Here is a 26298-nt window from a genome sequence, read left to right on the forward strand (position 1 = left end):
AAGTTCAAAAATCATTAATATATGGACACAAAGATTACCTTAACTGCAGAGGATGCCCTTCCGTGATCCATGATGTGGTACTGCAAACTGGCCTGCAGGGGGTTGACCCTGCTTTTCCCCAAGGACAAAATAAACTTGAAAACTTGAAAACTTCACCTTGACCGCAGACATTTCCCGGGAGTCAGGCTATAGGAATTTCACACCACTTATTGTCAAAGTAAGTAAATACACTTCCATACAAATCCAGTGAAAATGATAAATAATAATGATGATTAGAATAACACAAGAATGACACAAAATCAAATATAGGACTTGTATGAAAAAAATGGCAATTCAAAATCAAAAGGTGAATTAGAATGACTTCTAGCACTAGGCATGCAGTTTTCCTTATAAACCAACTGTGTGCGGGAAAAGTACAAAGCAAACAAGTATATTACTCTCCAATGCACTTGGAGAGTCATATATCTGAAGACCTTTCTCAGCAGACTGAGTGCAGTCGGGTTAACCTTGTGGCTAACTTTGAAGAAAAGTTATTGTGGACCAGACCCTGTGCTCACTTTGCAGCTCACAAGCAATGGAGTAAGGTCATGGAAAAAAACTATTTTCTACTTACTTACACTCCCACAGTGTTGTATCATGCTTTCTATCCGGTTCCAAAATGGGCAAAAAGCTTCTTTTAAAAGATGGCCATACTCTTCCACTTAAGTTTGGAAGTGTGTAGAGGAACATGACATAGGTATGGTGACAAAAAACATTCAGGTGACAAATTTTCCCCCTCTCTTGTGCATTCTAGAATAAAGCACCATGCATCACAAATCAGCCTCACTCCCTGTCTTTTTATTTTTTATTTTTTTTAATGTTTATGATACCAATTGTGAAGGGCACATTTTTGGGACCAGGGGTAGCATCAAACCAGTATGCCACTCCATGAAAGTACAAAGGATTGGACTGTCTTCTTCCAACTTGGTCTGCTCTTACCGTTTGGATGAGAATTAAAGCCATCTTGAAATGTAGATCTTGTTTGCCAAAAGCAATGCTTTGTTTTTCTGTAGTGACACTTCCGTTTGTTCATTGATGACTGTTGCATGATTATTATGGTAATACAGAGAATTAAGCATGCCCTGGTGGCGGTTTTGACAAAATAGTAATTTTGCTGAGAAGCAGGCTGCAGTGTTGCTGAAGTCGTTCCGGGGTTGCTGGAGTCGGGTACTAGCAAAAAGCTAGTAGATAAAATCTTTGATGCCCCTGAGACTTCATGCAGGGTCAATCCAAGCGCTTGGAGAGCACTTTGGGGGAAGGCAGGGTCCTTCCAGCACAGTCAGAGGCCAGCAGTCTTTTCAGCAAAGCAGCCCAGAGAGTCCTTTGGCCTGCCAGGCAGGCCTTCTGACAGAGTTCAGGTGCGGGTCCAGAAGTGTCTGAGTTGATGGGGTCAGAGACCCAGTTTATATTCCTGAAAATGCCTTTGAAGTCTGGGGGGGAGGGGAATCCAACCTCACCTATAAGCAGGATTTTCTATTACCATTCTGGCCATACTAAATATGACCGGGTTACCCCTTTCATATCAGAATCTACCACTCAAAAATATGAGGGCAGTCCTAATGCTAGTCTATGAAAGGAGCAGGCCTCACAGTAGTGGAGAACGTATTTAGGAGTTTTTCACTACCAGGACATATAAAACATATGTACATGTCCTGCCTTTCACCTACATAGCACCCCGCCCTGTGAGTTACCTGGAGCCTACCTTAGGGGTGACTTATTTGTAGAAAAGGGGGTGTTTAAGGCTTGGCAAGTACTTTAAAAGCCAAGTCGAAGTGGCAGTGAAACTGCACACACAGGTCTTGCAATGACAGGCCTGAGACATGGTTAAGGGGCTTCTTAGGTGGGTGGCACAATCAGTGCTACAGGCCCACTAGTGGCATTTAATGTACAGGCCCTGGGCACATATAGTGTACTTTACTAGGGACTTCAAAGTAAATCAAATATGACAATTGGGGATGAGCCAATGTTACCATGTTTAAGGGTGAGAGCATATGCAGTTTAGCACTGGTTGGCAGTGGTAAAGCGTGCAGAGGCCTAAAAGCAGCTAAAACGGAAGCAGGCAGAAAGTTAGGGTATAACCACCCTAAGGCAGTCAAGTCTAACGAGGAGGATCTTGGTGAGTGTATTTAGTGTAGTTTGAATTTGTTTTACATTGACTGGCACATTGAATGTACTCTGCTGGAGCTATCCTCTAGATTTATAACAAATACTACTCTAGATCATTTTGAGACGTTTTGAATAATAGTACAAGGCAGAACTTAACTGATCCTCCATTTTTTGTCAGCTCCAGGGGTACCACCTATCAGATGACAAAAGTGGAAAAAGGTTTTTGAGAGAGATACCAGGGTATGTGGCACCACTTTAAGTTCAGAAAGTAAAACAGCATTATTATTGTATTGTTTGTGCCCTGAAGAATATTGATGGGGATGCTGTCAGACTTCATGATTACAAAACCTGTGTAAGGAAACTTAATAAGCACTACCTTCCTAAAGTGAGCATAGACTGAAAAGATCAGGTTCTAGAAGCAGTTTTGTCTGCTTGAACGGAGAAGGAGAAAGTTTTTGCGTGTGACGTGAGGATGCAGGAGCGAGAAGCGAGGCGGGGCAGAGGAAGAGCGGAGCATCGCAGCAGCGGCTGTGGGCTGCAGGTGCTCCGGAGTATCCATGAGCCGCGGAATCGTTGCAGAGGCACTTGTTCCCCCCTCAGAGTGCTAAGGGGAAAGAGAGAACAGCAAGTGGCGGTGGAGAGAAGGACGCCGTAAAACGCGGCTGCGGTGGTGCCGCGAGGAAGACGCCGCAGAGCGCAGCAACGTGAGAAGGTCAGTCGGTCCCTTCTCTTCTCTCATTCTTGGAAAAGACTAGCAGCTGTGGAGAAAAGCTGCGAGTCTTTACAGGAAGGACGTTTGCCCCCTACCCCCCCCCCCCCCCCAAATCCATCTCAACCCTTGGAATAGGGGGAACCTGGGAGTTCTGGGTGGGGAAAAGGAGAGAAACCCAGCCCTCCCCCCCCCCCCCCCCCCCCACCCTTGTGCACACAAGGGAAGCTTACCTGATCAGCACAGGTGGCAGTATTCAGGAACCAGCAGTGCAAAGTATCCAGGTTAGCAGGGCATGAGTGTCGGGGCCCGAAGAGAGCTTGTTATTTGACTTTTAGATACTGTTGTTCATTACTGGGTCCATTCTTTTTCACTTCTCTGTACCTCTTTTCTTTTGGGCCCGGCTCTGCCTTCCCTCACTCAGCTCTACCTTGTTTTGCCCTTTTCGTGCTGTGCCACAGCCGGTATGCAGTACTACAGAATGGGCGCCTGAGGTTTGTGGACTGTTTTTGGACTGAGCTGTTTTTCACCCGGCGCGTGTAAGAGGATCCGCATCCAGTACCACCCTAGGTCCTGGTGGATCACTAACTTTCGCAATAGAAAACTGGTCTACATGGAGTAAGGTCACAGGAATAAATAGAATAAAGTAAATAAGGTGTAAAAGGATTGGAATTAATTAAAATGACTTCTAAACGAACAAGAAGGAGCAGGTCATTTCTTAGTCGCGCCTGTAAAAAACCAAATCAAACCCCGTAAGAAACAAGGGCTTCCAGCATCTAAATGCAAAAAGTTTGAATTCTATTCTTCCATTCCTTCAAAAGAATCCTTGTGAGAAATCGGCGGCTAAGGTGGGAAATTCTCTCGGGTCCAACAATAATACCATTCAAGATCCCGCCCAAGGCCCCGAATTTGGTAATGATTTAAATTACATGATGAAGGAGGGTACTAGTGATAGGGTGAGTTCAGCAGTTGATCCCGCTTCCCCCCTCTTGTGGAGGGTTAATCAAGCTGAAATTGAGGATTTTACTCTCCCTGATATTCACCCAGATGAAGTGCCCGGCTCTGGAACTGTCCCTTCATCCATCCCAATAACGCCTGGGAATGCGCAATTTAAGATTGGTTCCCCTATGTTAAAACTCTTCAGTAGTACTCCCTCGGACCACTTCCTGTCGGATATAAGGCCTTCAGAAATCCCGGATTCAGTCTATGCAGTGAACTTTCCAAATTGCCCATCAGATAAACATATAGTCCTTTCTGAATCCTTCAAGTGTCTGGAAAGAATTATCTCGTCTATTTTGGAACTTCTTGAAAAATCTATAAAAAACTCTGATCATACACAAGATATTCTTGTTTCCATTTTAAAGGTTCTATTGATAAAACAAAATGCGAGCCATCTCCCTGATGAGATGGTCAAGATAACTGCAAAGGAAAGATGTCAAGGATTGGGATTAAACATAAATGGTACTTGTCTACAGTCCTCATCTGTTAGAGATTTGAAGAACATAGACAACATGTCCATCCATTCCAACAAAGGAACTCAAGCTGGCAAAACACAACTGTATAAAGCAGTTTTAACGCTAGTGAATCCGCCTGCCAAAGAGAGTGAGGTATATTATCTGGACAATCTTTTTACCAGCATGAGTTCAGTGTGTAATATTTTATCAGAGAATCAAGATGTCCAGAATAAGGAACCTGCTTTAAATCCCCAAGCAGCTCCATTCCCAATTTTCCTTCCCAAAGATCACTCATCCACAAAGCTGATGGAACTAAATGAAATCGAGATGAAAAAGGCCAGTGAAGTAACTAAAATAAGAAGGAAAAAGGCGGGAAAAAAAAAGGACCCGGCAAATCACTAAAAAGAAGGCAAGGAAGGTTAAGTTCGGGGAAAGAGAGCAGGAGAATGGTTTGGACGTACCGGAACTGGCTCCGTCGATGGGGAACTTCCAGAGCGAGTCAGAGGAGGTGATTCCTGTCTCACAGCTAATACCTAATATGGGCACATCGCGAAATCCCCAACAGACACATTCTTTGGTACTCCCTAGTGTCACATTTGATTCAATCGATGTAATCTCGTCTTACACCGCCCCATTAAGAGCTATGGCCACCTGTGCTAGAGGAGTTACTCAGAATGGGGGAGAAAAACTTAGAAGGTATAATGCCCCGATTGGCCACCTGAAGTCTCTGCACAACTTGGAGTTTTTGACTATATTTGACTCTAACATAAGCTTAAATTGTTCCTTTCTATTGTGGTGCTTTTCGGAAGTAAGGGAACTCAAATCAATTGAAAGTAGCGATATTGTGAGGGTCTTTCTTGACCACAGTATAGGGGGGTGTAAGGCAAAGGTATGGTTTTCTTCTAAAATTGTTCTGAATCTAATCCTGGACAACTGTGCCCAACTCCAGCGTAGGGGTATATACGTTATCCCAGTATGGGATAAGCTAACGCTCCTACCCGGGCAGCACCTTACTCATGATCTGGACCCTACAAATAGCAAGGTGAATCAGGGAAGAAAATGTATCTTCCCCTGGCGAAATTGTGCAAGTCTCACTAGTCCAGGGTGTAAGGGTAGTAAAGGTGTTGGAAGGTCCCATATATCAGGGTACTACCCCTAATCATGAAAACTGGAGTTGGTTGGCGGGGGCCCTGAACAGGTCTCAATCGAAGGGCAATCGGCTACAGACAAGTTACTAACACTGATTTTTCATTGGTCTCCTGGAATGCGGCAGGATTGGGTAAACAGTTAGGAAAATTAAATGTAATTTGCTCATTGAAGGTCGATCTAGTATGTATCCAAGAGACTTGGTGTTTAAATGATTTCTCTTGCCTGGGTTATACAGTTTTAAGTCAAAAAGAACTCCCTTCAAAAAAAGGCAACGCTAAAGGGGGTATAAGCTATGCTTTTAATCAATAGATATAATTGGGAATTTGATAGCCTTCCTGTGAATATTTTTTTTTTAAATAGTACGAATATTTGTCCGTGGAGAAAGAGGTGGGAAATTCCCATTGATTATCATAAATGCATATATCCCCCCCTGAAAAGGAATTCAACACTATTCTTCAACATTTGTTCAATCATGTCGCTGCTTTAGGTAATGCTGTGGACTTAATTATAAGGGGGGATATAAATTGTAAAATCTCAAATTCCTCGCTTCACATCTTTTGTGATCCAGACAGGGACAAAGTGCTAAATATTCCTCCTATCCTATTTCCCTCTGGAATTAGGACAGACAAAAGAGGACTAATTTTATTGAAAGGTCTGAGGTCCTGTCGCAGTATTATATTGAATGGGCGTTTCTGTTCGGACTCTCCTGCAATCAATACTCATAAGTCCCTTAAGAGTAATTCTATTATAGATTATATCTGTGCCTCATATAATATTGCGCAAAGAGTCGAGGATATGGAAATAATAGATTCCCCCTATAGTGACCATAGGATTTTAAAACGTACCTTAAAAACGCAGCTAGGGGTAGCAGATCCTTGGTCTATTAAAGATGTAAACCTCAGAATTAATGAGAAAAATAGGAGAACGTTTTGGTCGATACCTAAAATAACATTGGTAAAACCACTGTTGGATAATATTGTGGGAAACATGGAGGTTTGGGGGAAGGATGCCCTATTATATTTTCCTAAATTAATGAGACACCTTATTACGTGTAGTACCTCTGAGCGTAATACGACAAGAACAAAAAAAAAATCCAGCTGCCCATTGTGAATCGGAACAGAAAAATTAATAAGTTAGTAAGACGACAGCTGGAGTGTAAGACCAAGGAAATGAGCAAAAAAATATAATTACTTAAGAGAAGAAGATCGCGGCTGAAACTGGCAACCCGTAGGAAAGAAGCAGACGACAGGTGGATCGCATTGAGGGAAGCAGCTGTAAAGAGAAACCCTAGTAAGTTCTGGGCTATTATCTCCGAGGGGTGCGGCAGCCTTAAAACTCTGTTCACCCCACCGAAAGCAGAGGAAGACTGGAAGCGGTACATCCAGGCCCTTTATGCTGAAAATGGGGTCATGGATCTTGGCTGAGAGGTGTCGGCCTTAAATGGAGTGGGAGAAATGGATATTGCGGGTCCTCCTACTATAACTGAATTAGAGGGGATTATAAATTCAATGCGTTCATCGGGTGCTATGGGCCCCGATGAGGTTCCGATGACTAATTAAAAGGGAGCCTTTACTCTGGGCAAGACTTCTTCATCCAGTATTGAGTGCCTGTTATGCACAAGGCAATATCCCAGAATCGTGGACGGGCAGTATCATACTCCCCGTGTATAAAAAGGGAGATAGAACAGCATCATTACATTATCGACAAATTGCTTTATTAGATGCAACGGGAAAGATTTTTCTGAAAAGCATCTTAATGCAATTAACTGACTGGGTTGAAGATAATGGTATTCTTCCATTGGAACAGGCTGGCTTCAGAAAGGCCCATAATACCCTAGATAATATCCTAATAATGCAAACAATAATTGATAAATACGTTGAGACTAGGGGGGGAATTCTGTATGCAGCATTCATTGGTTACTCCACAGAATTTGACAGAGTGGTCAGGAAAATCCTGTGGAGGAAACTTCAGGAACTAGGGGTCCCGCCTTGTCTCTTGCGACTGGTGATAGCCCTGTATTCTACGACCTGGTGTAAAATCCTTATGGGTTGAGAACAGGGACTGTCGACAATTTTTAACCAAAAACGCCCTGAAACAGGGTTGTTTATTGGCCCCACTGCTTTTTTCTCTGTATATTTGACCTCCCAAAAATCCTTAGAAGTTCCACTGGCTATGCCCCCGCGGTGGGCGGTTATCCAGTCGCCTGCTTACTTTACGCGGATGACATAGTTGTGTTTGATCTCACTCCATAGGGCCTAAATCAACGTTTGGCCGCCCTAAATTTGTTCTCGGTGAAGCACTACTTGCAAATTAATACATCTAAGTCTCAGGTTGTTTGCTTCACGGGGGAAAAAAAAAAGCAGAAGGAAAACATCTTTCTCCTGGGTTTTGGGTCAACATATGTTGGAGCAGATAGACACATATCGATCGGTTCTTGGGTAAAAAAAAATTCCGCCACAATAAATGAACAAGATCATATTCGCAATAACATTAGTAAGGCTATCTCACACGCTCAAGGTTTGGCGGCTTTTTTTAATGCAAATGGTAAACGCCATTTCTTGCACTTATTGTCAGCCTATCAGGACAAGATTCCACCTACTCTTCTATATGCAATAGCATGTATTGATATAAATAAATGGGATTTCCTCAACAAGACGGAAGGCAGGATCCTAAGACGCATAGCTTCTTGTAATAACTCAGCTCCAGGGGCAGCGCTAAGGCTTGAATTTGGCATCAAGAATATCTATGTGCAAGGCCTTGCGGCTGTGATCAGAGGGGCACATTGCCTTATCCATAGAAAGGAATTTACTCTTAGAAACCTAGCTTTTAATGAAATTTTTAATAATCTGAAAGAAAAATCCAGGTTTTTCAGAAATTACATCCATGCGCTTCAATCCTTGGAGCTGGACCAGGACCTTATTCCTTCAACATCTAATAGAAGTCTAAAAAAAATCTTGAAGGAAGTAACATGGTCCATAGTCTTTACCATGGATCTTGATGCATGCCGCCCTAAAAAAGGTCTGGAGAAATGAATGAAGTTGGTATCTATGAAAGTGGTCCAACCTTACCTGTCATGGAGTCTTCCACATGGTGTGAGGTGATTTTTTTTTTTTATACTGATCAGATTAGACAAAATACCTTTTAGGGATCTAATCTCGAAATGGGATGGTCTGACTAATTCTTGTGATTTTTGCCAAGGTGGGGTACAGAATATAAAACATATTCTATTTGTCTTCCCAGCTTTAGCCGCTCAGAGGAAATTATGGTTGAAACCCCTTTATTTGCAGTTAAATGTGAGATCTTATAAAGAGGCCCTAGATTTATGTTATAATCCTCCTAATGAGAGATTTTGTTATAGGATTTTTAAATTTTTTCAAACTTTATTGCAGATATATTGACCCTGCCTGATTAGATCGCCTTCCGACCTCTGGCCCAGAAAGCAAAATATATATAGCCGGGACCAGAGGGACCTAGATGGTTAAGAGAATTCCTATGGTTGAAAGAAAGGAGGGATAGGCTTTCACGTTTTGTTGCGCCAAGACCCTTGGACTTTTAAGAATTGGTGATGGTAGTGGGTTAAATTTATAATAAATCTGTTATTTTAGATAAAAATTGTCATTGATTCAAACATTTATTATCATGTGAAGCTTGTAGGAATGAATTGATAGCTTGTAATTTTATTCTCTTATTAGAAAGTGTATTGATTTATGTATTTATATGGTTTGTATCTTCATTCATGTGGATCTCTTTGGAGTTCCAAATCATGATAATAAAATACATTTGATTTGATTTGAGCACCATATTAGCGAGGTACCATTTTAGGAAGCGTAATCCGAGAGAGGGGGAGTCGGTGGTTGAAAACTATGTAACCGATCTGAGAAAGTTGGCCTCATCATGTAAATTTGCAAGGTTATTCGAAGAGAGGATTCATGATCAACTCATGTTAGGATGTGATATTGAGAGAGTGCATGAAGATCTTTGGAAAAAAGATGATCCAAGTTTGGATGGAGTGTTGGTAGTTGCAAAGTCTATTGAACACTCTCTTAAGTGTGTGGAAAGGAAGGAACTGGTGAAGACATTTCTGTGGTCAGTAAACCAGCGAGAAGGCAAGAGAAAAATAAGTATACTAGAACGGAGAAAACTAAATAATTCTCAGGGAAGTGTTATAGGTGTGGGAAAACAGGACACGTGACCAATGGTAGGAACTGTCCTGCCATCAAGATGTCATGCAATGCTTGCAAAAAGAAAGGTTGTTTTTCTAATGTATTAAAACAAAAGGGTTATTCCAGGGGAAAATTATTTGAAGTTAATGGTAATGCCATTGAGAATGACAAAGACACAGACTGTTAGTGTGGGCAGAAATTAATCACAATAATCCTGTGGATGTTATAAGAGTTAATGGGGAGAAAACGGAGGTGCTATTTGATTCTGGGGCATAAATTACAATAATTTTGAGTGACCTTTAGGATGTTAAACTTAAAGGGAACGTTAAATTGCACTAGCCTGACATACGATCATATGTAGATAGTGGTAATCCCATCAAACTTCATGGTTATTTTGAGGGTCTAGTAGAATACAAACAGAGTTACATCAAAGCCAAAATGTATGTTTCACAGAAGGGTTACAGTATTTTAAACTGGTTTCACCAGCAAGAACTGGGGGTGACACTTGATCCAGACCTCACCTCCCCAATTCTGCTAAAAGGAAATGATGTAGTCCAAACATTGATGGGTGTGAAGCGTTCCTTCAGGAGGTTAGGTTGGAATTACCACAGGGGTTTCAGAACAGACTGGGATGCGTGAATAACTATGTACTTAAGATCCGTTTGCTTGTGCCAAAATTGTCAGTGACAAACTTCGCAATGTACTGATTGCTATGAAAGAAGAGCGAGAGTCAAGTCTGATGGGATTATTGAGGAGGTTGAGGGTGCAGAATAATTGGTACCAGTCATGATGGCCAAAAAGGCCAAGGAGAGCTTGTGTTTGTGTGTTGAACTCTATTGAACAACTATTCTCGCCCTAATATTCCAGAAGTGCTTGTGTTATTAGAAGGGGTCAAGTTTTTATGTTATAGATCTGATGTCAGCATATCATCAGATGAATCTTGATGAGGTTTCCAGAGATCTCACAGCCTTTAGCACTCTTCTTGGAACTTTCAGTTGTGCTAGGCTGCCATTTGGTTTGGTCTCAGCAGTGTCTGTTTTTCAGAGAGCTTTGGAGAAGGTGTTGAAATGTTTGGATGTTATAAAAGTATTTCAAGATGATCTTTTGTTGTTTGGGAGAGATTTCTATGAGCATGATTTCAGGGTGAAACAGGTACTAGAAAGGTTTAAGGACTATAATCTCACGGTGAAGGTTGAAAAATGCAAGTTTAGGAGGAATTATTTGGATTAATTGAGTATATTCCTTTACTGGCAAAAGTTTCATTTCCAAAGAAGAGTAAGTTAACTCCACATGTAATTTGAAGTCACCTATCGACAAGGAAGAAGTGATTACATTCTTCGGGATGGCAGAATACTATAATATGTTTAAGGGATTTGCAGAAATCTGTGTGAACGTGAGCAAATTACTCAAGTATTGAGTAGATTTTGTGTAGTGACAAATGTGAAGCTGAATTCAAGGCAGTGAAAGTAAAGCTTGTTGCTGCTCCCCGATTGAGGAATTTTGACCCAAAGAAGAAATCAGCACTTCCACTGATGCCGGTGTGAAAGGCCTAGCAGCATCTTTACAACAAGGGGACGGTGAGTCACAGAGGACTGTTCTGTTCTCATCACGGAGTTTGAAGGAACCTAAGACTAGATATTCAGTCATAGAAAAAGAGGTTTTAGTGTGCTGGGCTATAAGGAAATTAAAATAATTATTGTGGGGAGGAGAGTTTGAGATCAGGACAGACCAAAAACCTCTGTGTGATGTATTCAAGAAAAAAGGGCATTAGTTTCTCTGGAATTGAATCAGGATTGTGAGAAATTTGAAAATGATGATGAATGTGACAATGAAATGGTACTTGATATTCACACTGCTGTGACCTCAGAGGAAAAAATTTGTGTAGATTTGCAGCCTGATGGCACTATGTAAAAAGTTCTGTCATTGAGAATGGGATGGAGTACTATCAGCTAAGGAAGTGAGGAAATTCATAGTTTCTGGAGCTTCAGGATGAATTGTCTGAATGTTAGGTATTGTTACTTCGTGGCATCAGAGTAGTACCTGTCCCCACTTTTAGAGAAGATTTGATCTCCGTAGCTCACTGTCCCTTCAGGGAATGCCTAAAAGTGAAGACTCAGGACAGCGTGCTGTTGGCCTGGTATGGATTTGCAGGTGGAGAGAATGGTGCAGGAATGCATTCAATGGGCACTCGGTGTGGAAAACGGAGTCTCAGAGTTCAACCCACGGTGGTCAGAGATTGTCCGACTTCTCCTAGGCAGGAAATTTACTTTGGAAATTCTGGGCCCTGTATATGGTGATGGGTTTGAAAGTTTTGTGGTGGTTGTGATGGGCATGTACTCCAGGTGACCTTAGATTTGCTTCACAAGAGGTTTTGAAATAAAACACGTGATAAGATTTTTGAGGGATGTGTTTGGCAAAGTTTACAGAGAGTGTTGTTAACTGATAATAGTGTACAACTGGTGTCCCAAGAGATAGAGATTTTTGATGAGATTGTGACATAAGACATAATAAATAGGCACTTTATTATCCCGAAACCAACAGAATGTTGTAGCGCTTTAACAGTCTTTAAAAAAAAAAAATATGAAAAAAATACCTCTGGTCAAGGGTAATGGGTTGGCGTGGAAGGATGAAGTGTCAAAGCATGCAGATTCACACTACTTTCTACCACAGAAAGACTCATTTTGAATTGTTTCGTGGAAGACAGCCAAACACCCTTGTGATACCAGATTGAGTAAATGACTTGCTAGGCAAAATGAACAGAATGGCTGAAGGTAATGATTGCATATTGAGAGAAGAAAGTGAAGGGTCGCGAAGAGAGTTTGAACAGGAAAAAATCTGTTAAGAAAGCAGTTGGGAAAATTGGTGATTAGGTCATGATAAAGAAATCATTTGGCAAAGAAAGGAGAGTTAGTCTTTCTAAACCTTTAAGGGTCGTAAAACTTTTTATGAATGCTGTGGAGACAGAAGATTTCCATATTTGGAATTTTAACAGATTCCTTCATTTAAAAGGAAGTACAATTCTGAAGTAAAAGTTGGGAGTTCAAGATCCAGTGGCGGAGAAAAGTGATGAAGTTTTGGGTATAATACCCCGCAGAGAAATTACAATTCTCACTTTTTTTTTAGAGATTCTACAAAATGATTTGTATAAGTTTGCATGACTTGTTCATTGCACAATATGAATGCTTATATTCTCGTCTCTCTGTCCATTGTCTTTTTTTTCTCTCTTTTGGAAATACTGCACAGCATCACCAAAATTCATTTGCAAAACCAAGAGTTTCCAAAGGCGAGACCTATTGGCTTTGCAAATACTTGTCACTTTCTGTAATTTTCACCGTTGATCCTTCCTGCCTCCTCAACTGGAGAAAGTTGAGGTGCTAACAATGGATCGAGTAAAGGATACGTCCAGCATGAGATGTCAGCCTCGGTAACAAGAGACTACCCCTTCCGTTTTGGGGAATCGATAGCAATGATTGGATTTTGTTCATTACTGTGATAAAATAATTCTAGTGCCTTGCCATTCTGTTCTAACTTTGACATGCAAACACAACAGTAAGTTTTTCTTTTCCTTTTATAATTGTTCATAGAAATACCAACAAAATGGATTTCCTGCAACTGACTTGTACGAATTTCTAAGAGAAAGCGATGGTGTTTTTAGTAGAGACAGCTACAGAAAAGAACCTTTGTCATCCTTTCCATTCAATTGCTGTTGTAAAAGGTCTGTATGGCATCTGTGATATATTGTTAAAATACACTGTGCTGTATATATTTTTTTATAATTGTAGGTATGTTGATTTTTTTTTTTTTAGTAGGTTACTTTATAAGAAACTATTGCATGTTCCACAAATAGTGTTCCTATAAAGCACTGCAGTCAATAATGTAATTCAAACTTTTTTACTTATACTGTGTTGGACACTTTTACAAATGTATTAAATGCTCTATTGCATTCGTTTGTGTTTAGACGTAGTGGTTCAGATGCCAGGTATAAAACTAAAATTGTGCAGAATCTGGCTCCAGCTACACACACCACATCAATGTTCTCTGTGCTTTAAATTATTAAAGATTGTTGAGAGCATGGTGTTGGTAGCTGGCGTTGTAGCACGTGAAGCAACAGAGAGGGACAGAAGTCCCATTCAGTGGTGTAGGAGACTGTCGTGCCCTAACGCAAGAATTAACGCAAGAATTAACAAACAATGGCAGTTCAAATCAGTCTGCTTATCCTCATCTAGACTGATTGGCATCACCAACGCTTGATTTAAGTAGTCTAATATCCGTTACGATCGATGTTGTATCGCCCACATTTTTATTGCAGTTTTTCTTTTGACCAGTAAGTGGCAGTAAAAGGCAGCAAACTAGTATGCATCCCTTGATGGCGCAGCTCGTTTCAGTCCCAGATGGATTGTATGGATGTCTGGCACGCACCTCATCATCTCATCTCCCTAATTCACCGCTAACCACTCTCCCTCAAATATAATGTATTCTCGCGACCTCTGTCTCATCAGGATCATCGAGAAAGCAGAGTTTTGGGATGGAAAGAGCTTAAAGTTTTCGCTTGCCAGGAATGGATATGGAATGAGGAGCCCACCTTCGTGTGCTTGCTTTATGATCACAGCTGCATCCGGCGTAGGTGATTGCGTGAATGGGACCCTCGAGCGTGTGCTAGGACCGCCACTGGGAATAGTTAAGTAAGATTTTGTGTGCACTGAATAGGAGTCCAAAGGGTAATAGTGGAGCTTCTTCTCGCTGTGTCCAGCTCTGTGGCAACTCTAGGATTGCGAGGAAGTGACTAACCCCCTATCCCCCTCCCCAATCTGGCCTACTTAACGGAGGATGAATCTTTTCTTTCTGACCTGCTACAAGACCTGTTCTCGATAACAAGTGACAGTGATTGCAAAGTTACTTTCATGGAAACGTAGTTTGGATGAGTTGAAGGTCCGAAACAGAGGCCTTACAAAAAGAGGATGATATTTAATTTAGTTGGAGGTCAAGAACTGCAGTTAAGCAAGTTGTACTGGAGCAGGATGTGGAAGCCTTAGAAAGCACAAGCGTTATCCTAGCTGAACAACGGTACTCTTGAATTCTCTTGAATAACCTCTAATGATGATGAAAATCATTCAGACGTGTCTTACTGCTCATTATGATCAGGTGGTGACTGTCCTGTCGCAGGAGCTGCTGAGTAGCCCAGGTTTTTTAATCTGCAGGAAGAGCACAGTGTTCATTGTCAATTTATGGTGTAATAATATTGAATACTGGTACCTCCCATATCGTTGTAAAAACTGTCCTTAGGGCAGTCTTCCATTTTATTTCAGCGAGTAAGTACTTTCACAGTCATCTGGTTGGGTGCCTACGTCCTTCACAGTTACCAATTCCTACTCTAATGCAGTACTGTCTCATTCTGTACTTCTCTAAATATATACTCTACCTCCACTCTCTGATCCCAAACCTCATTCTGTTACAATGACTTCCAAAACAACTCTTTCTAGTCTCTTCCCTCTTCTATTCCTCCTTGAATCACCCCAAACCTCATTTTACTACTATGAGTCCCCAAACAACCCTTTCTAAATTCTTCCCTCATCTGTCTCTCCTTTGGCTCATCCCAAACTTCGTTTTACTACTATGATCTTCCTAATCCATTTCTAGGAACTCTTCTCTCCTCCATCTCTCATTTTGCTCTTCCCAAACCCCATCTTACTACTATGATCTCCCAAATAACACTTTCTAGACTCTTCCCTCTTCTATCCCTCCTTTATCCTGTTCAGTCCAACTAATGGAGTCACATGTCCACCACTCAAGTTAATTCATGTTTCCCTATACTAATCCAACACTAATCCTTTTTGGGTCCCTGTGTAGCGTGCTGCTTTCTGGATATCACTTTGATTCCTCGTCAGGGATAGTAAGCGCTATATAAATACAATTACTAGTGTGATTAGGAGTTCTGTTGCATACACTGCTGCATGCAAACCTAAATATTGAATGTGAGTATGAACTCTGCAGTAACCTCCAAAAGGCTTTGTAGATTTAAATTGTATGCCACTTTTAAAGAATGATGATTGTCCCTCAGTCACTACCTATGATCGTTCTCATTCGGGGGATTCATGTGGATTTTGGACTTACACTTCATTTTTAGCAGTTTGGTATGACATCTGTGGTCTTCATTAATGTTCATTCTTTGCGCTCACCCACTCTGATCTGAAGGTTGCCTTCAACAGTACTGTTATTCATCTTTCCTACTGGCTCTATATCTTAGACATCTCCTTAGTTCGTTTGTGTTCTTTCTGTTGAACTGCAGCTGGGAAACTAGGGAAGATGAGGCACACTGTCCAAGCCTAGTATCATTGACTGCAGGGTAAAGCTGGACGTTCTTCTCCATACTCAGTATCTGTAGCTAGTAGGGGACGGTTAATGGATTGGTCCTCCAGGGAATTACTGCTCATCAATTAGCTGTTATCCACATTGACTCCGGGCCTTTTGGCTCTCGGAGAGAGAGCACCTTCTAAATAACTTGCTGCATGTCCTCTTCCCCTAAATGTGGTAAATGTATTCGACAAACTAATTGACATGTTTGCCTTTTCTTCAAGCCCACTGCAAAGGGTGCAAAACATGCATATAACGAAAATACCCCAAAGTAGGCGAAAGGTATTGCCATGTACTTAAGCTCTGAACCTTGGTAGATAGTCTGGAAAGTAGCCATTTCACACTAGGGCCTATGCCTTATTGATATTATTTCACATGGATAACTTTTTCACATTTACATTTAAAAAACGTGTAGGTCATGGTTAAGGAACTGAGAGCCCTGAAATCTGTCCCTCCACAATATACTTTCTTATAGCATGGAATTTTGAGCAGGTAAAGAAAGACAATTCTGACACATCACGAAGAATGATGAGGTATGATAGAAGTTCTGAGCAGTGTAATGAAAGACAATTTGCATGAGGGACTACCTAGCAGTTATTAGCTGATTGGCCAAAATCCAGTGCAGAGAGTGGCATGCCTCTTCCACCGTTAGCTGATAGTGGGTTTTAACATGTTGGCAGGGTGCTAGGAAGCAATATCCTAATAGATTGCACTGAAACATTTGTTTAAAAACCATAAGCAGATTGTCACATTGAATCTTGCAATGTCAAATCTCAAATAAATAGGAAGTAGACCTAAAGGTCCTCACCACCAATAAAAGTTCTTATGACACTGGTCCTTGAGTAGATGAGCTGCTCTTAAATTAAGGTGGCTTTTGCAGCATAGATGCACAATTTACATTTTCCTGCCTTGGATTCCAATGGCACACTGTGCCTCCTCTGTGTACCCATTTCTTCATGTTTGCTCTGCTCCTGCAGTTCTATTTGTATTGTACAAGAATGTTTTCTGTAAATGTTGATGACTTATGGTCTAATTCAAACCAGTTTTAAAGCCATTTTCTCATCTACTGGCTGGCGTTCCACTGTGCACCAGCAGTTATGTTATTTAGCTCATTCCTCTATCCCCTGGTTAATGTGTGAAAATGTAAATTGGTCTCAAATCAGAAAGCTTGCAACATCAAAGAGCTTCCTTGCTCTCCAGACCTCCTCCAACGTGGCAATTATGAGGGAGGACAGAAGGCCATTGTTTAAAGCAATAGGTACAGGAACAGGTAACTGGTCAGCAGTTAAAACTTAGCACAGAAAGAGAAAAACGTATCTCAAGTCAGTCCACACAAGAAGTATCCTGCCTTTTTACGTTGAAGCCACATGTGAAAATGAAACATCTCAAAGGAACCCCACTGATTGGAGGGAATGCCGGAGAAATCTGAACACCTCACTCTATGCTATTCATTTCAGGAAGATGGCTGGTTGAAATATGTTTCTCTTTAATCAGGAGAGGACTAACATGGGCAGACCTAAGGTTGCTCAAAAACACAAAGAATGAGAAAATAAGTTAAGACTTGTGTCAAACGTTTTGTGAAATTATCTTGTCATGTGCTGCACTCTTCATCTCCATACCACAGCCATGACAGACTTGGCATATCAGTTTATTGTGTCTGTAGTGGGTCAAGCAGTTCTAGTGGCTGTGCTTCATCAATGGCCCACTGATGTTGTGGGCATCTGCACTGCTTAAGGCCTTGGTGGCTGCAGTGCACTGAAGTTTCAAATAAGTGCTTGGAGAATTAGCATAAATGCACACTGTGCATAAATGGAACAAACAACTAACTACATGTCCCATTTTTCCCATATGGTCAATAATATGAGCCGCGCAAGTATATATACCATGTTTTGCAGAATGAATCCTTTCCTCGATTCACATGCTTTGCCTTATTATGCCATCTAGTGGTTGTCCTTTCTTCCTTTTTCTTTTTAGGGTCGAGCCTGCGTAGCATGCGTTTGCGCATGCATATCCCTAGCGAGACGCTTTAGGTATTAGAAAAGGGCTCGGAGCCCTGTCGACGATCAGTGTGTTTCATTGGCAAGTTGGCTTGCCTGTTACAATCCGCTTCTTTTGATTAGTGGAAGGCACGCATACGTCATGCTTTTTCCGGTGGTGAGCCCTCCTTGAGCGCAGCGACCAAGTACCGAAAACATGCGAGGCTCGCTGGGTTTGTGGACTACTTTTTCTCAGTTTTCGCAGCACGATCTCGCTGGGCAGAAGTCCAGCGCTTTGCATACTATTGACCTTGTTACTCAGTAAATTGCACTTTTGCCGATGGGTATTAGTGTGAACTGTAGCAGCGTGATCGCTCTGTTTTTTTTTTTTTTTTTTTTTTTTATGCAAGAAAAATCTGGTTGGGAGTTTACAACTGTGAACAGCTGTAACTCCGATAAATGCGAGACCCTAGTGCATTGCAAATGCTTGTGTTTTTTTGTTGTGGGCATAGTCGACACTATTTGGTGGGATGCCCTCCCCATGGATGACGTCAGACGGTTCCCCAGATGCTCCTGTGTGTAGAGCTATCTTCAGATATATATTTTTTCCACCGTTGGGTTTGGAAACCAGGAAGAAACTCCAAAAGTTCGAGAAATATCAAGTTTAAAAAATAAAAAAACAATTGTACAGACTCTCCGAAGATCGCAAAGAAAGGATGACGAGAGAGAAAGGGACCCTTCTTCCCTTTTTCCCCCCAATGAGGGACCTTCCTGGAACCAGAAACGTGATGGAAAAATGAGGGCAGGTGGGGGACATGGAAAAACACCCCCTATAAAGTCTGCCACAATTGCCACCACGAGTTTGTGCAGAAAGATCCCCACGAGATCTGTAACCTCTGTCTCCAGAAGGACCACATAAATGAACACTGCAAGGCCCGTGAGGCCTTTGTGCCAAAGACCTTGAGGGCATGCTAAAGACTAAGGCTACAGCATTACAACATGGCCACCCAAAGACCAAAGGTATCTCTAAAGGACATCTGCCTGTCAATCAGCAACAATAAAAACATTGAGGAAGCTAAAACAGCACACAGCAGAGAGTCAGACATCGAAACCTATGCCGCAGACATTGAGAGGAAACAGGCATCAAAGAAAGCGGCAATGGACGCCAAGAGGAAAACTTAGAGGGTAACCAAACCGCCGAAAGACACCAAACATTCTAAAGCTTCGGACAAAAGGTCCAATAAGACATTGACCAAAAGTAAACCAAAGAGGCCCAGGGATTCTGATCAGGGGATACCAGGGCAGCCAAGATGCCATTAAAACCCTCAACGTTATCACCCAAGCTACAGGGTTCGAAAGAGGGCACAAAACACTCAAAGTCGACAAACCCATTGACGCCCAAGAAAAGACCTTCACTGGCACTCAATGCCTAACAGAAAGCGCAGGAGGTCGAAAAGAATAAAGAAGGCTGGAGACACAGATGGCAGTACTCCTAGAAAGAAAGACAGAGTTTGACTCCGTGAGGGAATTTTGAATCCCAACAAAACCTTCAAAGACAATCAGTCTTCCTTAGAAGCTCCAGCAACACTGGTCCACATGGAACGATCTGGGCACAGACTCCCCCAAAGGGAGGTGTAGATATAAACCCTTTGGGGCCTTCACCTCCAGATGAAGTAGGCACCTCCCAACCCAAAGGCCTCATCAGTCCTAGAACAGGCCGTCCAGAACATATCCACCTTGATCACTGAATGCACAGATCGAGTCAACCCGCTGAAGCCAGCCAGAACCAACAAAACCTCCGACTACTTTCACAGCAAGATCCCCATCATCTACAACAGCTTCACCCCCCAACCTCCAGTCCTCAACCTCAGCAGTCTTGACCAACCAACGCACACCAGTCGGACAGTCACCACATGGGCACTGCTCACCACACAATCCACCTCAGCCCTCATGTCAACCATCCAGTCTGGAGCACCCACTGACCTGTGCCTCCACCACATGTTCGTCCTGGGAAACAATCACATCAGCACAGAACTCACCAGCATCCTTTATACCTCCATCACCACAGTGTTCACACGGACAAATGGAAACACGTAGAAATCAGACCCCTCCTAAAGAAACCATCCACGAACCCCAACAAACTCAAAAACTATCCACCAATCTCTCTGCTCCCTTACCCTGCCAAAGCACTCAAGAAGACCATCGATCAACAGCTCAGGATTCTATACCAACCACAGCACTGAGACCCCACTCATCACAGTGGCTGATAACATCAGAACACTTCTCAATTGCGGGGAGACCATTTCCCTGATCCTCCTCAACCTCTCAGCTGCCATATTCTCTTCAACACCATATCCCACCACACCCTTATCAACGGACTTCACAGTATCAGCATACAAGGTAATGCCCTCAAATGGATCGCCTCCATCCTGACATGAGGTACTCAGTGTGTGACTACCTCCCTTCACCTCCGAACCTAAAAATATCATATGCAACATACCCCAAAAATTACCCCTCAGCCCCACATTGTTCATGACCTCCCTAGCCAACATTCTCAGATCCTGTGGTCTCAACATTTCCTACGCATCTGATACAATGCATATCCTCTCTCTCACCAAAGACCCCTCCACCACCAGAAAAATCTTCCACAATGCCATGACCAATGTAGCCAACTGGACGACCGCAAACTGCCTCAAACTCAACTCTGACAAAACAGAAGTACTGATCTTTGGGGAAAAACACGACCATATGGGGCGGTGGCCAGCTGATCTGACCCACTCCCACGCCTACAAAGCACACATGCAACCCCAGAGTCATACTTAACAGAGAACTGACCATGAAGTGACAAATCAGTGGAGTCACCGCCTCCTGCTTCCATACCCTCCGCATGCTCTGCAGAATCTTCAGTTGGATCCCAGTCAACACCAGGAAAACAATGACCCAGGCCCTGTCACCATCTGCCTCGATTACGGCAGCTCACTCTGTGCCAGCATCTCCACCCAACTCCTCAAAAGACTCCAAACCATACAGAACATGGCAGTCAGACTCGTCCTGGCCCTCACCAAACTGGCCTACATCACCCACCCAACCTCAGGAACCTCTGCTTGCTCCCCATCCAGAAGAGATGCTAGTTCAAGACCCCCATGGAAGCCTACAAAGCCTTAGATGATGATGACCAACCCATATCAACCACCGATTGAGCTTCCACCAAACCACTGCTCTTCTACTCACTGCCCTTGTGCACACCCCCTTGAATCTATTGCAGCCGTATCAGGAGATTTTTCTTCTCCTACATCAATGACTTGCACATCCAAACAGCATCCTCTCTTGCAGACTTCAGAAAGAAACTCAAGACGTGGCTCTTCAACAGAAACCTCGCACACCAGTGCCCAGATATACTCCGGGGGACGGGGAGGCAGTGCTGCGCTCTACAAATACAGATTCATTGATTGATGACCTCTCCATGTACAACAGTCTCATCAAGAGGGCTGATGATGGTGTACTACTGGAGGAAGAAAAGGGAGACTCTCTTGTTTTCTCCTGGATACTTTCATGCCAGCTCACAATGGGAACCTGTATTTGCCAGTATTGCTCAGCATCTTGGACCGGGGGGAGGAGGTGTTTTTAAGAACCTGCCACTGAAAAGGCAGTTATGCCAAGGGTTGAGGGAGTACAGAGCCTCAACCCAAGACCCAAGGTATATAGAGCGAAATGCACCAGCATAATTGTCTCCCCATCAAGAAAACGCAGCAGTGCTCCTACATCAATGGGTCCTCCATCAGAAAAGAAGAGCAAAAGACTCAACATGGTGGGAAAGAAATGGTAAGGGAGGCCGCAAAAGTGGTGAACAGCAAATTCAAATGCATTATTGAAAAGATAAGGGATGAAAACCCACCACAAGAAAAGATACATCAATTGGTGCACAAATAACAGGAAATTGAAACAAATACTAGGCTGGAAACAGTACTGACACATCTCACTCATCTGTTAGATAGTGGCTTAACCTATTCATCAATAATAGTACAACTGGCAGTGATATTAGCATACACCAAGGGCACCTCATGTGCCATTTTCTTCACTTCATCAGTAATGACAAGGTATATCGAGCAATCAAAGAGAATTTCTCCACCAAGATCATTTGTGGCATCCATGAGGAACTTAAACACAGTATTAGCCTATTTAATGATGACAGTTTGAACCTATGCACATAGCAGATTTTAAATCACTAACACTCACGACTGCATTGCAAATTGCTATCACTTCACTGCTGAGAGTGAGCAAACTGCAAGCATTAACAATACAGGAACTGTACCTGCAGGTACACACAGACAAGGTGGTTCTGAGGACTAATCCTCAATCCTACGTAAGGTAGTAAGCAGTTTTCATGTCATTAGAGCTGCCAGTGTTCTTCAGGGAACTGCAAACACAAATGGAAAGAGCTCTACACACATTGGATGTAAAAAGAGCGTTCATATACTACCTGCAGGAAACAAGAGTTCCGTAAGGGAAAGCAGTTGTGTGTATCCTTCGCTAAAGCAATCAAAGGGTCGCCAGTAATCTAGATGAATTGTAGAAACAAAACAAACATGCTACTCAAGGGCTGGGATAACGCTACCCACATGCAAGGGCACACTGCCGCAAAATAAAAAAGGGCAAACTTTAGCATTCCCAGCAAACGTACCCATGGAGACAATTTGCGCAACAGCAACATGGGCATCCCTACAAATATTTACAAAGCATTACTGTGTGGACTGTCAAATGAACAAGGAGGCACAAGTGGGACAGAAAGTACTGCAGCACGTTTGTAACCTCTCCCCATCTTCATCCAAAGCAACCCAAGGGAGAAGATACACAACATAATGCAAAGCTTGTGAATCCAGAAAAGGATTCATGCTGCAAAAACAAAATGGTTACTTAGCAGAAGGAGTAGCTATAAAACATGAAGAGTTTTCTTGATTCAGTTCCGACCTACATGCCTCTTCAGAAGTGGGAGATAATGCAACCAGGCCAGAACAGAAGAGACAAACTGAAATAAATAAAGAAAAAAGAAAAAAAAATCCAAAGAGCAAAGAATCAGAAGATGGCCACTACACACAGGAAAATCCAGGGCACTATGACATCATACATGGACGGGCATACCACCTACTACCAAATGGTCTTAGACAACGCCCACAACAAAAAAAATCAAGCATTTTGCAATGCAATAGATCTTGCATTTTCTTGAGTTAGAGCTATTGGTGTTTTAAATGCATAACTGAACTTTTCTTGCCACATAAATTGGTCAACCCTGGCACATAATTTTGTCCTCTCTGCCACATAATTCCAGTGGACCTGTATATAACTAAAGCACTTCCATTTACCTTCTTCTATCTGCTGCAAAAAAACGAAAATATTGCTAATAAGTGTGGGGACCCAGAGATGACCTAGAGAGAGAGAGTGCTTTGTGCTGAACACCTTGATGGTGGTCCCACCTCACTGAGTTTTGGGTAAAAATTGTTTGTTAATGCCCGCAAAGCATTATAAGGTGATTTTCCGAGTGCAGCGAATATTGTAGTATATTGGCTGTAACGCTCAGAACAGCCCCTAGAGGGCACCACAATAAAAATAGCATATTTAAGAAACATGGTCATGTAACCATATAGTCAGTCCCTAGAGTGCATAGCCACCTGTTTAGAGAATGGCAATATTGAATGCAATGTAACCATATATTTAGCCCTTAAAGGGTGTAGTGCATTACATATTTTCATGCCTAGTAGGCCTACTAGAATTATATTACAAACACAGCCCTTAAAATACAAACTACACCCAGCTGTAAAACAAAAGTTTCAGCCATGAGAGAGCTTAAAAAGACACCGAATAGTGGGAGGGGTTATTAATTTGGGGTCCCCAACCAAGTGTGGCGACCCATAGATAATTGTGTCATGCTGAACGTTTTGATGGTAGTCCCATTGTCATAAGACCACCACACAGTGAGTTATGGGCAAAACTGTTTTGTAAAAGGAATGCCCCGCAGAGCATTATGGGACGAGTTTCCGAGCGCAGCGAATATTGTAGTATCTTGACTGTAATGCCCAGAACAGCCCCTAGAGGACACCACAATAAAAATAGCGTTTGGAAAAAACATTGGTCATGTAACCATATAGTCAGCCCCTAGAGGGCATAACTTCATGAGAAGAGAATGGCAGAAAATAATGCAGTGTAACCAAATATTTAGCCCCTAGAGGGGGTATTGACTAACACATTTTCATGCCTAGCAGGCCTATTGCAATAATATTACTAACAAGGCCCTTAAAAATACAAAGTACTCCCAGGCGTAAAACAAAAGTTTCAGCCATGAGAGCTTAAAAAGATACTGAGTGGGGGGGTGGTTACTATTTTGGGGTTCCTCAACCTAGTGTGGGGGGACTCCGAGATGACCTAGACAGAAAGAGTGTGTTGTGCCGAACGGTTTAGTGGTGGTCCCATTGTCGTAGGACCACCACAGGTTGAGTTATGAGTCAACATGTGTTGCAAATGGAATGCCCTGCAAAGCATTATGGGGCGAGTTTCCCGAGTGTAGTGAATATTGTAGTATTGACCCTCCTGCTGTGCGGGGAGAGCCGTATTGAGGATTTCTGTGTTTTTTCTTTTTAAAATGGCCAGTTTATATATTTTTTAACTGCTAAACTTGTACGTAAGTGGCACTCATGTAAAGCGCTCCTCTGATCGAGTTTGTGCTATATGAAACTGCCAAAAAGAAATAAATATAAAAGAACCCCCCTCCAGCTATCAATCTTTGGACGCCTACACCACAAAGAAGCAGCAGCATGCCCAAAAACAAGGAAGAGGCAGAAACACGACCAACATGGAGAGTGAAACAGAGAGGCAAAAGACAAAAGTACTGCGCCACACTAAGATATATGGCCGATCCTTCAATAATCAATGTAACAGGGTCAGTCTCCAAGGTGGTGATAAAGCAGCCTCAAGGCGGGACAAATGTAAAGCATTTACCTACAAAGTCAAGGGAATTTTGAATGGCAGGCCAAAGAACAAATGAAAGTGATGGATGGGAGATGGGTGTGGTGAAGGCCCACAGAAGTAGATTAAAACGAGTCGAAGACAGAGCATGCACACTGCCTAGGCTTGACCTGAAAAAGAAAAAGGAAGAAAGAACAATTCCAGACCCAGCCACTAGTTAGCAGAATAATGCAAAGCATGTGAATGCAGAAAACTCCTCTGGTTGCAAAACAACTCCTACTGATAACAATTTTGATCTTCATTATCCACTCTCTAGCCTTACGGATAGCGTCTAGACTGGTTTTCATTCAGCTAGTTTTCCTGTTGCAGAGATTATTTAATCTTCTAAAGCTGCTCAGTCAAGGAAAGATTGAAGCCACTGAGCATGTTGGCCTTGTTCCTCGTGTTCTTCACTAGACATGACCAAAACAAGAATCATGCTCTTTTGTTGATGTCTTAGTTTTCTATGACTGGGTGTTTCTGTAAGGGACTGAATACTCTTTAATGGTTTACACAAACCTCCAGGACATTGATTGCCTACCACCAGCCACAGCCTTGACCTCCTGTCTTTTACGATGAATGCAGTTTTTTCAGGCTACTACTTTTACAGAAACCTTCAGGCCAGGAGTGCCCAATTGTAATGCTAATGTTTCTCATGGCCAAACAGAAAAGCATGAAGCAAACTGTGAAGCAGTTCTTGCAGTGCTCCCTGCCAAACAGTCCTGGTTCTTTGGTCTGTTTACATTAGTTGTTCAAATTTGTCTCCAGCATCCCAATACAGGCTTCTATGCAAATCTTCCCCCTTTCATGTTGTATACTTGTTTCACCCTAAGATGTTACCTGTTTCAGTTATTAGGCTTGACGTGGTAGCCTCTACAACCAAGATACACGTTTCCTGTCTTTATTTTTCAATGGGATTACTGTATGCTTACTGCAAGAGATAGAAGAGGTATCTAGGTACTGTATAAAAGTCTCAATATGGGTTATGTCTGTCCATGCTTTCACATAACCACATTTGACCTTGTTTTGCAGAGCTAAGATCAACCCAGTTTGTTTTAAGGTACACGTGGTGAGTTCTATGAAGCATCAGCCTGTTTGTCATTCCTCCATGTTGAAGTTGAGAGTGCCATCTGTCAGATCCGTGTGTTGGGTGATGATCAAGTTATGAGGTGTGATCCGTATTAGATTTGACAGTGGGCCATTAATGATTTCTGTTTCTTTTCTTTCTTTTTTTCTTTTCTTCTTTTTTTTTGGAACGTCATGTTTCGGAGGAAGATTCATGGGAGCTGGAAGCCAGTTTGTCTCTTGCATTATGGCTTCCATTTACACATATTTTGTGCTCTGGCGGCAGCTGC

The 26298-nt window shown here is 42.3% G+C and overlaps 1 protein-coding gene across 1 annotated transcript in view; it reads left to right on the plus strand.

The window, feature by feature from the left end:
- The window catches only part of MCOLN2 (mucolipin TRP cation channel 2), a 278993-nt gene that overhangs the window by 212384 nt on the left and 40311 nt on the right, over positions 1-26298 (plus strand). The window contains exon 13 of the mRNA XM_069232279.1: positions 13205-13335. Within this exon, the coding sequence (XP_069088380.1) occupies positions 13205-13335 (131 nt within the window). The remainder of the gene's footprint in view (positions 1-13204; positions 13336-26298) is intronic.

Source organism: Pleurodeles waltl, chromosome 4_2 (genome assembly GCF_031143425.1).
Source record: "Pleurodeles waltl isolate 20211129_DDA chromosome 4_2, aPleWal1.hap1.20221129, whole genome shotgun sequence".
In the NCBI taxonomy this organism is placed as follows: domain Eukaryota; kingdom Metazoa; phylum Chordata; class Amphibia; order Caudata; family Salamandridae; genus Pleurodeles; species Pleurodeles waltl.